This window comes from Rhinopithecus bieti, unplaced genomic scaffold (genome assembly GCF_001698545.2).
Source record: "Rhinopithecus bieti isolate Rb0 unplaced genomic scaffold, ASM169854v2 scaffold_54331, whole genome shotgun sequence".
Lineage (NCBI taxonomy): Eukaryota > Metazoa > Chordata > Mammalia > Primates > Cercopithecidae > Rhinopithecus > Rhinopithecus bieti.
In genome coordinates, this window is record NW_016821659.1 from 965,506 (window position 1) to 981,741 (window position 16,236).

Below are 16,236 nucleotides of genomic sequence, written 5' to 3' on the forward strand. Positions count from 1 at the left end.
AGCAAATCCCAGTGGTTGGGGGACCCTGATGGAAAAGATAAGGTTTCAGTTTTAAGAAATGCCTAATCTGGGCCAGGTGCTGTGGCTCACACCTGTCAATCCCAGCACTTTGGAGATCCGAGGAGGGGAGGATCACTGGCCCAGGAGTTGAACCAGCCTGGGCAACATGGTGAAACCCTGTCTTTACTAAAATACAAAAAAAAAAAAAAAAAAAAAAAAAAAAAAAAAAATTAGCTGGCATGGTGTGGTGCCATGCCTGTAGTCCCCACTACTAGGGAGGCTGATGGCAGGAGAATCACTTGAACCCGGGAGGTGGAGGTTGTAGTTGAGCAGAGATTGTGCCACTTGCGCTCCAGGCTGGGCAACAAAGCAAGACTCTTCTCAAAAAAAAAAAAAAAAAAAAAAATGCCTAATCTGGGTGGGTGCAGTGGCCCCACACCTGTAATCCCAGCCACTTTGGGAGGCTTGAGGCGGGTGAATCACTTGGGGTCAGGAGTTCGAACCATGGTGGCCTGCCAATATGGCAAAACCCATCCTCTACCAAAAAAAATTACAAAAATTACCGGGGCATGGTGGCTTGCCGCCTTTATTCCCAGCTACTTGGGAGGCTGAGGCAGCGAGATCGCTTGAACCCAGGAGGTGGAGGTTACATGAGGCCAGGATCATGTCACTGCACTCCAGCCTGGGGAACAGAGCGAACTCCATCTCAAAAAAAAAAAAAAAATCCTAATATGGTTAAGGAGGAAATGGTTTAATCATACCTAGTTTCTCAGGCTTTGTATTAACAATCTAAGGGATTTGAGTTCTTCCTGAAGCCAGTGGAGGGGCTACTTACTGAGGCAGGAAGGGGCAGGAGGAGCAGAACAATAGACTGGGAGGAGAGATAGGTTGGGCGTCACCTCAGTCAAGAGAACAGGAATACAGCCTCGTTGGCAGAGAGCTGGAGAGGAGTGGGTTAGGTTTCAGAGACCCTTTGGAAACCCAGAATGTCCAGAGCAGTGGACCAACAACGTAATAAGTGAGCTGATCCCCTTGCTGAGCCCATTTTCTTGCCATGGTGATGACGGTGTCAGGGGTGCGATGCACCAAGGTGGCTCTCTAAAGAAGGAGAAGTTTGAGGGATATGATGAACCCCATCTTTGACATGTGGTGTGCAGACATCAACAGAGACCAGCCCTGGAGCCTGCTAGACACAGGGGATGTGACATCAACACGCCAAAGTTTGAAACCTGTGGTCGTGGAAGAAATTGCCTGAGGAGAGTTAGGGGGAATTGAAAGGAGAAGGAAGTTTTGAGGATGCCCAGTCTTTGAGGCAGGTGAAAGGGAAGAGAAGGGTTTGTGAAAGAGGGTGGAGAGGAACCTCCAGAGGTGGACTCAGGAGTGGAGATTTGCAGAAAGGAGTGACAAAGCCAATCTCGAATGTGGACCAGAGAGAAAGGGCGAAGGACTGAGAGACATATGCTGGTTATTAGAATTAGATCAGTAGCCTTGGAGATTGGCTAGGAGAGAAGGCTGGGCTGCCATAGGTGGGAGGGACAGGTAGGAGCCAGTTGCACAGAAGGACAACCTTCTAAAACACCTGATTCAAAGCCAGGTGTGGGAGTCTGGATAGGGAGAGGGATCACTTGAGCCCCAGGGAGTTTGAGACCAAGCCTGGGCACATAGTGAAACCACATCTCTAAAAAATAAAAGTTTTGGCTGGGCGCAGTGGCTCAAGCCTGTAATCCCAGCACTTTAGTGAGGCCGAGACAGGTGGATCACGAGTCAGGAGATCGAGACCATCCTGGCTAACACGGTGAAACCCCGTCTCTACTAACAAAAATACAAAAAACTAGCCGGGCGAGGTGGGCGGGCGCCCGTTATCCCCAGCTACTGGGAGGCTTGAGGCAGGAGAATGCGCGGAACCGTGAGGCGGGGAGCTTGCAGTGAGCTGAGATCCGGCCACTGCCACTCCAGCCTGGGCGACAGAGCGAGACTCCGTCTCAAAAAAATAAAATAAAAAGCTTTTTTTTTTTTTTGAGACAGAGTTTGTCTCTTGTTGCCCAGGCTGGAGAGCAATGGCACGATCTCAGCTCACTGCAACCTCCGCCTCCTGGGTTCAAGCGATTTTCCTATCTCAGCCTCCCGAGTAGCTGGGATTACAGGCATGCACCACCACGCCCAGCTAATTTTGTATTTTAGTAGAGACGAGGTTTCACCATGTTGGCCAGGATGGTCTCGATCTCCTGACCTCGTGATCCACCCACCTCAGCCTCCCAAAGTGCTGGGATTACAGGTGTGAGCCACTGCGCCTGGCCTCAAAGTAAATTTTTTTTAACGTGAAAGGAAATGAGAACAGGTGGTAGCTAAATGGGGTTCAGATGGGAGAAGGAAAGTTATTTTTTTTAAATAGGGGAGACCTGAGGTAGTGAACAGACTGGGGGATGCAAGAATGGGGCAGAGGTTGGAACAGAAGCAAGAGGGACTCATATGACGGACAGGAAGGCCCAAGCAAGCACCTGGTGAGAACAGCTGAAGTTGGGGGGATAGTGGGCAGCTGGAGCAGGCAGTGGGAAGGTTCAGCCTTTCTGGTAGTATGCATGTATGTGGGGGGGGGGCAGGGTGGGTGTGGGTGTGTGTAAAATCTCAGCTCTACACCCCTATCCACATTGTGTCTTCTGAGGGAAAGGGTTTAGTCAAAAAGGAAAAGCATCTCTACTTGGAATGAGGATGAGGTGGCCCAACCCAGAGCCTACCCTGACAAGGGAGGAGACCACTCCCTTCCCAGCCCCCTGATTTCAAGAAGGGAGGGAGCCAGGGCTGGCTGGGTGGAGGGCCGGGTGATGGAAGTCCTGGAGGAACTGCCCTGGATCAGCCGGGTGCAAGGGAGCCTCTGAAGGCCTTTGAGAGGGAGAGAAGGGAAGATGGCTTTGAAAGAAAGAGAGTACCTCATCCTTGCCTCCCTGCCCATCAATCTAACCCTTGGCTTATGTACTGGGGATGGGGGGTGGGGCGGTTATTGTTTTAGAAGCACCAGAACCGCCAAAAGTATGGGCTGTGCGTCATCTTCCTCTCCTGCACCATGATGCCCAACTTTGAAGACCTGGTCCATTTCGAGGTCAGCATCGGTCACTATGGGAACAAGATGGACCTGAATTACAAGCCTCTCGTCTCAAGCACACAGTACAGCCCAGTGATACATGATGGTAATTGTCAGATTCTGGCAAAGAATAGAGAGCAGCCACTGCATGCCAGACCCTGTGCTGGGCTCTCTCAGGGGTATTAGCTCATGGAAGATTCATAGGCATTATTTACCTATATTTCACACATGAAAAAATGAGGTTCAGGGAGGTGAAGTCATTTGCCTAACTTTATAGCTAGCAGGTGGTGAACCCAAGAGTCGAAACTAGGTGTTGACATGAAGTCCTTCTCTACACTGCTTACAACACTACAACTTCTCCAGCCTCATCTTTTCCCCTGCTACTCTGAACCACCTCCCATCCATCCGTCTTCCACCCACCAGGGCATGCATCCATCTATTTTTTTTTTTCCTTTTTTCTTTTCTTTTTTTTTTTTTGAGACGGAGTCTTGCTCTGTCGCCCAGGCTGGAGTGTAGTGGCCGGATCTCAGCTCACTGCAAGCTCCGCCTCCCGGGTTCACGCCATTCTCCTGCCTCAGCCTCCCGAGTAGCTGGGACTACAGGCGCCCGCCACCTCGCCCGGCTAGTTTTTTGTATTTTTTAGTAGAGACGGGGTTTCACCATGTTAGCCAGGATGGTCTCGATCTCCTGACCTCGTGATCCGCCCGTCTCGGCCTCCCAAAGTGCTGGGATTACAGGCTTGAGCCACCGCGCCCAGCCTCATCCATCTATTTTTTTAGCCATCCATTCAGCCACTCAACTCTCACCTACCCACTTACCCCAACATCCAACCAACTACCCCTCCAGCCTTGAACCACCTCCCATCCATCCATCCTCCACCCACCAGTTCATGCATCCATCTATTTTTTTATCCATCCATTCAGCCACTCAACTCTCACCTACCCACTTACCCCAACATCCAACCAACTACTCCTCCAGCCATTCATTCACTCCTCCAGTATATACTTATTGCACACCTATAGTGGGGACTATAGAGCAGCGGTTCTCAGAGAACAAACCCAAGGCCAGCAGCAGCAACATCACCTGGGAGCTTGTTACAAATGCAGATTCTCGACCCCACGCTAGACCTAGAGAATCCAATAACCTGGGGAAGAGGCCCCAGTCTGTGTTTTCTCAAGCCCTCCAGGTGACTGGGGTGCATGCTCCAGTTTGAGAACCACAAGCACTGCTGTCTCACTTTCATCTTTTTCAGCTTTACTGTCTCATCACCCATTCTGAGCCTTCTGGGCATCCCACTTCCCTACCTCTCTTTTTAAAAAAGTTTTATTGAGATATAATTCACAAGCCATACAATTCGTGCATTTAAGTTTGTACAATAGTTTTTTAGTATATTCACAGAGTCGTACAACCATCACCACCATCAATTTTATTTTATTTTATTTTATTTTATTTTTTGAGACGGAGTCTCGCTGTGTCGCCCAGGCTGCAGTGCAGTGGCCGGATCTCAGCTCACTGCAAGCTCCACCTCCCAGGTTCACGCCATTCTCCTGCCTCAGCCTCCCGAGTAGCTGGGACTACAGGCGCCTGCCACCTCGCCCGGCTAGTTTTTTGTATTTTTTAGTAGAGACGGGGTTTCTCCATGTTAGCCAGGATGGTCTTGATCTCCTGACCTCATGATCCACCCGTCTCGGCCTCCAAAAGTGCTGGGATTACAGGCTTGAGCCACCGCGCCTGGCCACCACCATCAATTTTAGAACATTTCCTTATCCAGAAAAGGAACCCTATGCCTGTTGGCAGTCACCCCCCATTTATCTCCCACCTCCCCAGTCTTAGGCCACCACTAATCTACTTTCTTTTTCTTTTCTTTTCTTTTCTTTTCTTTTTTTTTTGAGACGGAGTCTCTCTCTGTTGCCCAGGCTGGAGTGCAGTGGCGCAATCTTGGCTCACCGCAACCTCCACCTCCCAGGCACGTGCCACCACGCCTGGCTAATCTTTTGTGTTTTTAGTAGAGATGGGATTTCACTGTGTTAGCCAGGATGGTCTCGATCTCCTGACCCGCCGCCTCAGCCTCCCAAAGTGCTGGGATTACAGGCATGAGCCACCGCGCCCAGCCATCTACTTTCTGTGATTGTAGATGTTCCTATTCCAGACATGTCATATATGCAACATATAATATGTAGTTTTTTTGTGAATGGCTTCTTTCACTTAGCGTGATCTACTTGATTTTTGTATTATGAAATATATATACAAAAAGCAAATGAAATGTGTATATGTAGTTTAAAGAAGAAGAATAAAATGAGGGAGGCTGAGGTGGGAGGATCACCTGAGCCTGGGAGGCAGAGGTTGCAGTGAGCGGAGATCGTACCACTGCACTCCAGCCTGGGTGACAGAGTGAGACCCTGTTTAACCAAAAAATAAAAAATAATGATAATAAAATGAGTACCCATGAACCCTCCACTCAGCTTAAAATATAGAAAACTATCAGCATCTTAGAAAGGGTCCATTTGCTCTTCCCAGATCCCTTTACTCAAGTATCCATGCCCCTGGCTCTTGTATTAATCACCTTCTTGCTTTTCTTTTTCTTTTCCTTTTTTTTATTTTTTTTTATTTTTTTATTTTATTTTTTTTTTTGTTTTGAGACGGAGTCTCGCTCTGTCGCCCAGGCTGGAGTGCAGTGGCCGGATCTCAGCTCACTGCAAGCTCCGCCTCCCGGGTTTACGCCATTCTCCTGCCTCAGCCTCCCGAGTAGCTGGGACTACAGGCGCCCGCCACCTCGCCCGGCTAGTTTTTTTTTTTGTATTTTTTAGTAGAGACGGGGTTTCACCGTGTTAGCCAGGATGGTCTCGATCTGCTGACCTCGTGATCCGCCCGTCTCGGCCTCCCAAAGTGCTGGGATAACAGGCTTGAGCCGCCGCGCCCGGCCCTTGCTTTTCTTTTTAATTCTTCACCTATGAATGAAATCCTGAACATGATACAGATTTTATATTTTACATAAATGGACTGGGCGTGGTGGCGCTTTTTCGGTCTGTATTCATCTGTCTTGCATCTTCTGCTCAACGTTAAACTTTATGGGTATGTGTACTGCACTGCTGCGTAAATTCATTTTCACTTCTGCATACATTCCACTGTGTATGTGGTCTATTCCACAAAGTATGTAGGCATTTAGGTTGTATCTTTTTTTGCTATTATAGTCATTTTGTTATAAACATTCTTGTGCATGTCTCCTGGTGACAAGTGCGAGACTTCCTCTAAATTATACACCTAGGAGTGGAGCAAAAGTGATTATGCCAAATTACACTCTCCTCAGCATGGTATGAGAATTCCTATTACTCTACGTTCTCACCAGTACTTGATATACTGCCTAGCCTTTTTAAAAAAATTAATTAATTATTTTTTTTCTCAGATGGAGTCTTGTTCTGTCGCCTAGGCGGGAGTGCAGTGGTGCAATCTCAGCTCACTGCAACCTCCACCTCCTAGGTTCAAGCGATTCTCCTGCCTCAGCCTCCCAAGTGGCTGGGACTACAGGCGCCCACCACCACGCCCGGCTAATTTTTGTATTTTTAGTAGAGATGGGGTTTTGCCATGTTGGCCAGGCTGGCCTTGAACTCCTGACCTCAAGTGATCTGTCCGTCCCAAAGTGCTAGGATTACACTAGCGTGAGACACTGTGTCCAGCCTATTTTTAAAATTGTTTATGGAGACAGGGTCTCACCATGTGGCCCAGGCTAGCACCACCACACCCAGCTAATTTTTCATAGAGATGGAATTTCACCACGTTGCCCAGGCTGGTCTCAAACTCCCGAGCTCAAGTAGTCCACCCGCCTTGGCCTCCCAACGTGCTGGAATTACAGGTGTGAGCCACTGCACCCAGCCCTGTTGATTATCTTTAATTTTATAGTTAGTACATTATGTGGTCTAAGAAATATCTATCTCAAGATCGTGAAAATTGTCTCCTCTGTTTCATTCTACAAGCTTTATCTAAGTTTTATCTTTTTTGTTTGGGTTTATGATTCAATTTGACTTAATTTTTGCATATGGTGTGAGGGAGGAATTGAGATTATTTTTATCTATACAGATATACACGTTCTTTTTCTCTACACAGATAACCAGTTCAGCACCATTTGCCTGAAAGACTATTCAGTCCCACATTGAATTACTTTGCCACCTTTGTTGAAAATCAGTTAACCATATTGATCTATTTGCCTATCCTTATCCACCACAACCTCTGTCTCCTGGGTTCAAGCGATTCTCTTGCCTCAGCCTCCCAAGTAGCTGGGATTACAGGCATGCGCCACACCACGCCTGACTAATTTTGCATTTTTAGGAGAGATGGGGTTTCTCCTTGTTGGTCAGGCTGGTCTCAAACTCCTGAACTAAGGTGATCTGCCCGCCTCAGCCTCCCAAAGTGCTGAGATTACAGGCGTGAGCCACTGCACCCAGCCTAGTTGTTCTTTTACAAAATAACTGTGGCTCTTGTACAAGTCTTTGGGTTGGACTTTGGTTGAAAACGGGTTCCTTCCCATTTTCCTATTTTAGCAAAAGCTCGACAATTTCTCCAAAAAAGGCCACTGGAATTTCCTGTGTTCTTTTGTTTTCATCAGGTATTTTTTGTTTGGTTTTTAGTATTACATTCTATCTATTGACAATATGTATCTTTGGATTATTTTTAGTGGTTGCTTAGGGAATTACAATATTGACCCTTAACTCATCATAGTCTACTTTGAGTTAATAATATGCCACCTCCCAGAAATAACTGTTTTATTATATGTAATATACCATGCAATTAATTACAGTATAATTGCATTGATAGCTTACATTATCTTTGTTATACCTTTTTGTTTTTTTTTTTTTTGAGACGGAGTCTTGCTCTGCCACCCAGGCTGGAGTGCAGTGGCCGGCTCTCAGCTCACTGCAAGCTCCGCCTCCCGGGTTCACGCCATTCTCCTGTCTCAGCCTCCCGAGTAGCTGGGACTACAGGCGCCCGCCTCGTCGCCTGGCTAGTTTTTTGTATTTTTTAGTAGAGACGGGGTTTCACCGTATTAGCCAGGATGGTCTCGATCTCCTGACCTCATGATCCGCCCGTCTCGGCCTCCCAAAGTGCTGGGATTACAGGCTTGAGCCACCGCGCCCGGCCTGTTATACCTTTTTTTAAATATTTTTGGGACGGAGTCTCACTCTGTCACCCAGGTTGGAGTGCAGTGGTCTGCCTCCTGGGTTCCCAGGTTCAAGTGATTCTCCTGCCTCAGCCTCCTGAATAGATGGGATTACAGGAGTGTGCCACCATGCCTGGCTAATTTTTGTATTTTTAGTAGAGATGGGGTTTTGCCATGTTGGCCAGGCTGGTCTCGAACTCCTGACCTCAGGTGATCCACTCCCCTCAGCTTCCTAAACTGTTGGGATTACAGGCATGAGCCACCATGCCCGTCCTATCTTTGTTATGCATTCTGGAATTGGTTTGCTAGTATTTTGTTGAGGATTTTGCATCTATGTGTATGAGTAAAATCTGATCTTGTTAGTAATTTATTTAGTGATGTAATTTACAAACCACAGAATTCTCTTGTTTTGTAGCCACTCTCCTGTTCCCACCCCCAGGTCCACACAACTACTAATCTACTTTTGTCTCTGCATATTTACTTTTCCTGGATATTTCATATAAATGAAATTATACAATATGTCATCTTTTGCATCTGGCTTCCTTCACTTGGCGTAATGTTTTCCAGGTTTATCCATGACGTAGCATGTATCAGTACTCCATTCCCTTTTCATTGCCAAATAGTATTCCATCATATGGGTGTACCATCCATCATTTGTTAATCCATTCATCGGTTGATGGACATTGTTCCCCCTTCTTAGCTATTAAGAATAAAGCTGGCCGAGCGTATTGGCTCACTCCTGTAATCCCAGCACTTTGGGAGGCTGAGGCGGGTGGATCACCTGAGGTCAGGAGTTCGAGACCAGCCTGAGCAACTTGGTGAAACACTGTCTCTACTAAAAATACAAAATTAGCCGGATGTGGTGGCACATGCCTGTAATCCCAGCTACTCAGGAGGCTGAGGCAGGAGAATCGCTTGAACCCAGAAGGCAGAGGTTGTGGTGAGCTGAGATCACTCCATTGCACTCCAGCCTGGGCAACGAGAGCGAAACTCCGTCTCAAAAAAAAAAAAGAATAAAGCTGCGGTGAACATTCGTATACAAGTCTTTAAGTGGAATGGCTTTTTAAGAACCTGCCAAGCTTTTCTAAAGCGGCCACATCATTTTATATTCTCCCAGCAATGTAAGATGATTTCAGTTTCTCATCCTCATCAATGTTTGTTTTTATCTGTCTTTATTTATTATAGTAGACACGCAGTGGTACCTCATCGTTGTTTTAATCTGCATTTCCTGTAATGACACTGAGCATCTTTCCTTTTTTTTCTAATTTTTATTTTTTATTTATTTATTTTTTGAGACCGAGTCTAGCTCTGTCGCCCAGGCTGGAGTGCAGTGGGGCAATCCTGGCTCACTGCAACCTCCACCCCCGGGGTTCAAGTAATTCTCTTGCCTCAGTCCCACCAAGTAGTTGGGACTACAGGCATGTGCCACCACGCCTGACTAATTTTTGTATTTTTCATAGAGACAGGGTTTCACCATGTGGCCCAGGCCGGTGTCAAAAGTCCTGGGCTCAAGCAGTCCACCCACCTCGGCCTCCCGAAGTGCTGGGATTACAGGCGTGAGCCACTGCGCCCAGCCACATCTTTTCATGCTCAGTGCTCATAAACCATTCATTTATCTTCTTTTTTTTTTTTTTTGAGACGGAGTCTCGCTCTGTCGCCCAGGCTGGAGTACAGTGGCAAGATCTCGGCTCACTGCAAGCTCTGCCTCCCGAGTTCACATCACTCTCCTGCCTCAGCCTCCCGAGTAGCTGGGACTGCAGGCACCCGCCACCACGCCCGGCTAATTTTTTGTATTTTGTCCCCCGCCACCACGCCTGGCTAATTTTTTGTATTTTTAGTAGAGACGGGGTTTCACTGTGTTAGCCAGGATGGTCTCCATCTCCTGACCTCGTGATACGCCCTCCGCGGCCTCCCAAAGTGCTGGGATTACAGGCGTGAGCCACTGTGCCGGGCCTCAAATGTGTTGCCTGTTTTTAATTTGGATTGTTTCTCCTATTATTGAGTTATAATACAAGTCCTTTGCCAGATATGTGATTTGCAAATAGTCCGTCGCTTGTCTTTTCATTTTCTTAGTAGTGTCTTTTGAAGTGCCAACATTTTTAATTTGATAAAATCCAATTTATTTTTTCTTTTATGGTGTTATATTTAAGAACTCTTTGGTTAACTCATGATCATGAAGATTTTTCTCCTATTTTTTCTTCTAAGTTTTCTGGTTTTGGTGGGGTGCGGTGGCTCACACCTGTAATCCCAGCACTTTGGGAGGCTGAGGCAGGAATTCAAGACCAGCCTGGGCAAACATGGCGAGATCCTACAAATTTTTAAAAAAAAATTTAGCTGGGCATGGCAGCACACACCTATGGTCCCAGCTACTCAGGAGGCCGAGGCAGGAGGATTGATTGAGCCCAGGAGGTCAAGGTTATAGTGAGCCATGATCACACTGCTGCACCCCAGGGAGGGGAGCAGAGTGAGACCCTGTCTCAAAAAAAAAAAAAAAAGTTTTACAGTTTTAGTTCTTACACTTATCTGTATGATTCATTTTGAATTAATTTGCATGTGAATATCCAGTTGTTCAAGCACCGTTTGTTAAAAAGACCATCCTTTCCTCATGTGTTTTCTTAGGTTACATGTTAAAATACTTACTCTGTTCCATTATTTAATTTTTTTTCTTCTTTTTTTTTTTTTTGAGACGGAGTCTCGCTCTGTCGCCCAGCCTGGAGTGCAGTGGCCGGATCTCTGCTCACTGCAAGCTCCACCTCCCGGGTTCACGCCATTCTCCTGCCTCAGCCTCCGAGTAGCTGGGACTACAGGCGCCCGCCACCTCACCCGGCTAGTTTTTTTTTTTTTTTTTTTTTTTGTATTTTTTAGTAGAGACGGGGTTTCACCGGGTTAGCCAGGATGGTCTCGATCTCCTGACCTTGTGATCCGCCTTCTCGGCCTCCCAAAGTGCTGGGATTACAGGCGTGAGCCACCACGCCCGGCCCATTATTTAATTTTCTACATCAGAAGCTCCATTTATGGGTTTAGTGATGCTCTTTGGTTTTATCTATATCTGTCATTTTCTCCCTCATCCTTTTTTGACCTATTCTTTCCATTTCATTTTGGTCACTTTTCTCATTTCCATCCTTGTTTCCATGCCTCTCACTGAAGTGTCTGCAGCGTCTAATCTCCCATGGACTACTTATGCTGCCTTCCCATCTCTGTTTTTGTTTTCTCTGCTACTTGTTTTCTGAGGTTCGCGGGCTCACGTTGCCTCACGTGTGTCCTGAGCTCCTTCAGGCAGCATGTTTTTGCTGGCACTTTCTGCAGTCTGCCCCTACTCAGAGCGCTTCCCGCTGTCTGTCTTGCTAGTCGTGTCCCCCAGGCGGCTGCTGCTGCTGCACTTCACACCTAGGCTTAGGTGGCGGTCACAGTTGCTTTTGGCAGTCCTCACGTGTATTTTGAGTCTGCAGATTATATCTGTCTGCTTGTTTTGCTGAAAATTGAGTTATTTTCCTTCTCCTTGTTGCTTTTGTAAGTTCTCCAAGAGTCAGAGAGGAAAACTGCTATTGTGTATCCTCACACTGAGAGCCCCAGGCACGCGTTCCTGCTTATTTATCATTCCCTTCTTTCACGCAAAGGCCAGGGTCTGAAACTGGTGTCTTCCAAAAATCCTGGAAGATTATATTTTCCCTTTGAAAATTACCTCTTGGCCGGGCGCGGTGGCTCAAGCCTGTAATCCCAGCACTTTGGGAGGCCGAGACGGGCAGATCACGAGGTCAGGAGATCGAGACCATCCTGGCTAACATGGTGAAACCCCGTCTCTACTAAAAAATACAAAAAACTAGCTGGGCGAGGTGGCGGGCGCCTGTAGTCCCAGCTACTCGGGAGGCTGAGGCAGGAGAATGGCGTAAACCCGGGAGGCGGAGCTTGAGATGAGCTGAGATCCGGCCACTGCACTCCAGCCCGGGCGACAGAGCGAGACTCCGTCTCCAAAAAAAAAAAAAGAAAATTACCTCTTCCCCACTATATCTCCTTCCGGAACTCACTCTGTCCTCTGTGGACCTTCTCATTCTGTCCTTCATATTTTTAAATCTCTTCCATATTTTTCATCTTGTCCTCTCTCTGGGCTGCATTCTAGATTATTTCTTCTAGATGTTCGCAGAAAGTCGTTAGGTGACCATTCTATTTAAATTACTCAGCATCTCCCTTTTTCCCTTCCCCGCTTTTCTCCTTAGCATTTTCCATCTTCGACACACTGTATTTTACGTACTGATTTTGGGTGTTTTGCCCCACTATTTTTTAATTTAAGTAAACTTTCAATTCAAGTAGAACATACTTATGGAAAAGTACACAAACCAAAGTGTCAAGCTCAGTGAATTATCACAAAGCAAACATGCCCTTGTAATAGCACCCAGATCATGGAGCGGGAGCACTTCAGAGGCCCCTGTGCCCACCCCACCCCTCCAAGGCCCTCTAGATCATTCGGATCGAACGGAGCAAGCATCAAGCACGCATACATGCAGCTCAAAACACTTTGCTCAACCACAGCCAGTCCTCACCTCCATGGCATGACCATAGTTCACTGCAGACTTGAACTCCTGGCCTCAGCCTCCCAAAGCACTGGGATTGCAGGCACGAGCAGGCATGAGCTGCTGTGCCCTGCCTCTTTAAAAAATAATAGTTATTACGATTATATAAAAAAAAGTGTATTATTTTGTATCTGGTTTCTTTTGCTCACTGTTCAGTTTGTGCAGTGTGTTCACAGATCCAGATGACATAGGGTAGTCATAGCTCATTCACTGACTGCTGTCTATTATTCTATTGTGTAAATGTACCATAATTTATTTATCCTTTCTACTACTGAAAGAGATTTTTGAGAGATTATTTTATTTATCTATTTATTTATTTATTTGAGCAGGAGTCTCGCTCTGTTGCCCAGGCTGGAGTGCAGTGGCGTTATCTCGGCTCACTACATCCTCCGCCTCTCGGGTTCAAGTGATTCTCCTGCCTCAGCCTCCAAAGTAGCTGGGATTACAGGCGCCCACCACCAATCCCGGCTAATTTTCGTATTTTTAATAGAGTGGGGTTTCACCATGTTGACCAGGCTGTCTTGAACTCCTAACCTCAGGTGATCCACCCGCCTTGGCCTCCCAAAGTGCTGGGATTATAGGCATGAGCCACTGTGCCTGGCCCTTTTTTTTTGTTTTTGTTGTCAAGATGGGGTCTCACTCTGTTGCCCAGGCTGGAGTACAGTGGCGCAATCTCGGCTCACTGCAACCTGCGCCTCCTAGGTTCAAGTGGTTCTCCTGCCTCAGCCTCCCAGGTAGCTGGGATTACAGCTGCCCACCACCACACTCGGATAATTCTTTTTTTATATTTTTAGTAGAGACAGAGTTTCGCCATGTTGGGCAGGCTGGTCTCAAACTCCAGACCTCAGGTGATCCTCCCGCCTCGGCCTCCCAAAGTGCTGGGATTACAGGCATGAGCCACTGCACCTGGCCAAGAGATTTTTTGAGAGATATTTTGGCTGTTTCCAGCTTTTGGCTGTTGTGATGAGAGCTGCTATGAACATTTTTCTCCATGTGTCTCAATGATGCTGTATAGCCCTTCTCTTGGGTGTATACCAGGAGTGGAGTTGATGGGTTAGGAGTGTGTACACTGGTTCTCAGCTGCTCACTTTCTTGGAACTTTGTGGGCATTCTCTGAGGTCTGGCTAATGTTTCATTCTCCAGAGAGGACTGGCCTTGCTTCTTCCAGTTACCTAGGGCACTGCCAAGCAGGGATCACTGTGTTTTTATTTATTTATGACCATTTTATTTTATTGATTGGTTGAGACACAGTCTCACTCTGTCACCCAGGCTGCAGTGCAGCGGCATGATCACAGTTCATCGTAGCCTCAAACTCCTGGGCTCAAGCCCACCCCAGCCTCCTGAGTAGCTAGGACTACAGGTATGAGCCACCATGGTTGGCTAATTAGAGACAGGGTCTCGCTATGTTACCCAGGCTGGTAACAATCTACTTGAGACCACTTTAAATTAAATTTTTTGTTGGACACTCTTCAGGCTACACAGATAAAATGAGCACTGAATGCCAACGTCCATGAGGCCCCACTTACTACAAATTTTGGGGAAGATTTTCTTCCCCTCCACCCAGAGAGCCACACTGGAGACAGGCAAGCTTCCCCACTGTCCCCTCCCGTGTGATGGGTCAGTTCTCATTCCCCCAGCCCCAACGGCTTAGGGTTTGGAGCTCGTGCTCTGCATGGTGTATTAATACCATAACAAAGCCCTGCAAACCAGGTGGTTTTAGACAACAGAAACTCATTCTTCCACGGGTCTGGAGGTCAGAAGTTCAAAGGCAGGGTGTCAGTGTTGATCTCTGCCAAGGGCTCTGAGGGAGAATCTGGCCACGGCTCCCTTGTGGCTTCTGGCGGTTGCTGTGGTCCTTGGTGTTCCTGGGCTCACAGCTGCGTCCTGCCAGTCTCTGCCTCCACCTTCACACGGTGTCTCCCTGTGTCTGTCCTCACTCAACTGCCGTCTCTCTGTCTCCCTTCTTATAAAGACACCAGTCATTAAGGGCCCACCCTGCTCCAGTATGACCTCATCCTAACTCATTACATCTGCAAAGACACCCCCTCTCCAAATAAGGCCACATTCTGAGGTCCTGGGGTTGAGGACTTGAGGACGCCTTTCCGTGGGGGGCAGAGCCAGTCTGTAGCACGTCGGTCCCTGTTAGACTGCCCACCCCAGTCAGCCCTAGGCTTTCTCTTCTGCCCCCCCGTTCCTCCTGTAGTTGCCAAAGAAAAGCACAAGTTCTCCAAGAAGTTCCCAGAAATTTGCAGAACAAAAGTCAGCTTTGGCTTTCACTTGCCTCACAGATTTTCTGCAGGTTACATGTTCGTTTTCTGTGGATTTCTGCCTCTAAGGCCAACTCGGCAGCAGTGTGGTTCAGAATCCTTTACATTTGGTCTTGCTTCCGCCTCATTTCAATAAGGAACATGGCGAGGGAACCCAGTCTGTGGCACCCATCAGTGGTGTTTGTCTATACCTTTCCCCCTGCCCCCGTCCCACCCGGAGTCGTGCCCCGTGCCCCTACTCCTGGCGTCTCGCTTGAGGTTCAAAACCCAGGGCTCTGGAGCTAGGCGCCTGCGTTTTGACCGCCTGGCTACGCCACCTCAGGGAAACTGCTTCCCATTGCTAGCATGGATTTCCCCACTGTAAACTGGGGACTCTGGAAGACCATGTGACAATGAAAGGTCAAAGTGCACACATTCTCACATTCTCAGTCAGGCCCCAGCCCAGCCTCCCAGCTGGAGGGCTCCAGTTAGCATTGTTAGCAAATCGCATCTTTGAGGGTGAAGTGGTCCAGAGAGGTCCTCGAGAGAACACAGTGAGAAGAGACCTCCCGGACTCCCCCAGACACCCCGTCCCTCCGTGTGTCTCTGTGTCCCAGGGAACATCTACCATTATGTGCCCTGGTACAACACCAAGCCTGTCGTGGCCGTGACCTCCAACTGGGAGGACGTCAGCTTCCGCATGAACTGCCTCAACCTCCTCCACTTCACTCGGGACCGCCTGGTGAGTGGTGCGGGAGCCGATGCTGGGAAGGGTTCAGAGTGTGGCTGGGAGACCTGGGAAACTGCATCACAGTGGCAGGAAACTGGTCACACAGCCCATTCATGCATTCATTCCACACTGTTGAGAAGAACGTGCCAGAAGCAGGGCTATGCACTGAAGACACAAGGATGATTAAACACAGCCCCTGTCCTCACTGTCTAGGGAAGTTGGACATGCAGGCAGTGACTGTGCAGTGCAACTAGGGCTATGATGGAGACACAGGTACCAGGTGCTATAGGGTCAGAGAGAGAAGGTGGGGAGAGGAGAGGAAGAGAAGATAGTCAGAGGAGGTGTGCACAAAAGAGATGACACATCAGCAGGGTTTTGAAGAATGCATAGGAGTTTGTTGGGGGCTGGGTGGAGGTAGAAGGGAGTAACGTGCAAAGCCACAGCAATGTGCTGGTTTTTGA

At 47.9% G+C, this 16,236-nt stretch overlaps 1 protein-coding gene across 1 annotated transcript in view; it reads left to right on the plus strand.

Moving 5' to 3' along the window:
- Positions 1-16,236, plus strand: part of FER1L5 (fer-1 like family member 5) — a 68,424-nt gene that overhangs the window by 29,850 nt on the left and 22,338 nt on the right. The window contains exons 18-19 of the mRNA XM_017860467.1: positions 3,008-3,185; positions 15,663-15,787. Coding sequence (XP_017715956.1) covers positions 3,008-3,185; positions 15,663-15,787 — 303 coding nt within the window. The remainder of the gene's footprint in view (positions 1-3,007; positions 3,186-15,662; positions 15,788-16,236) is intronic.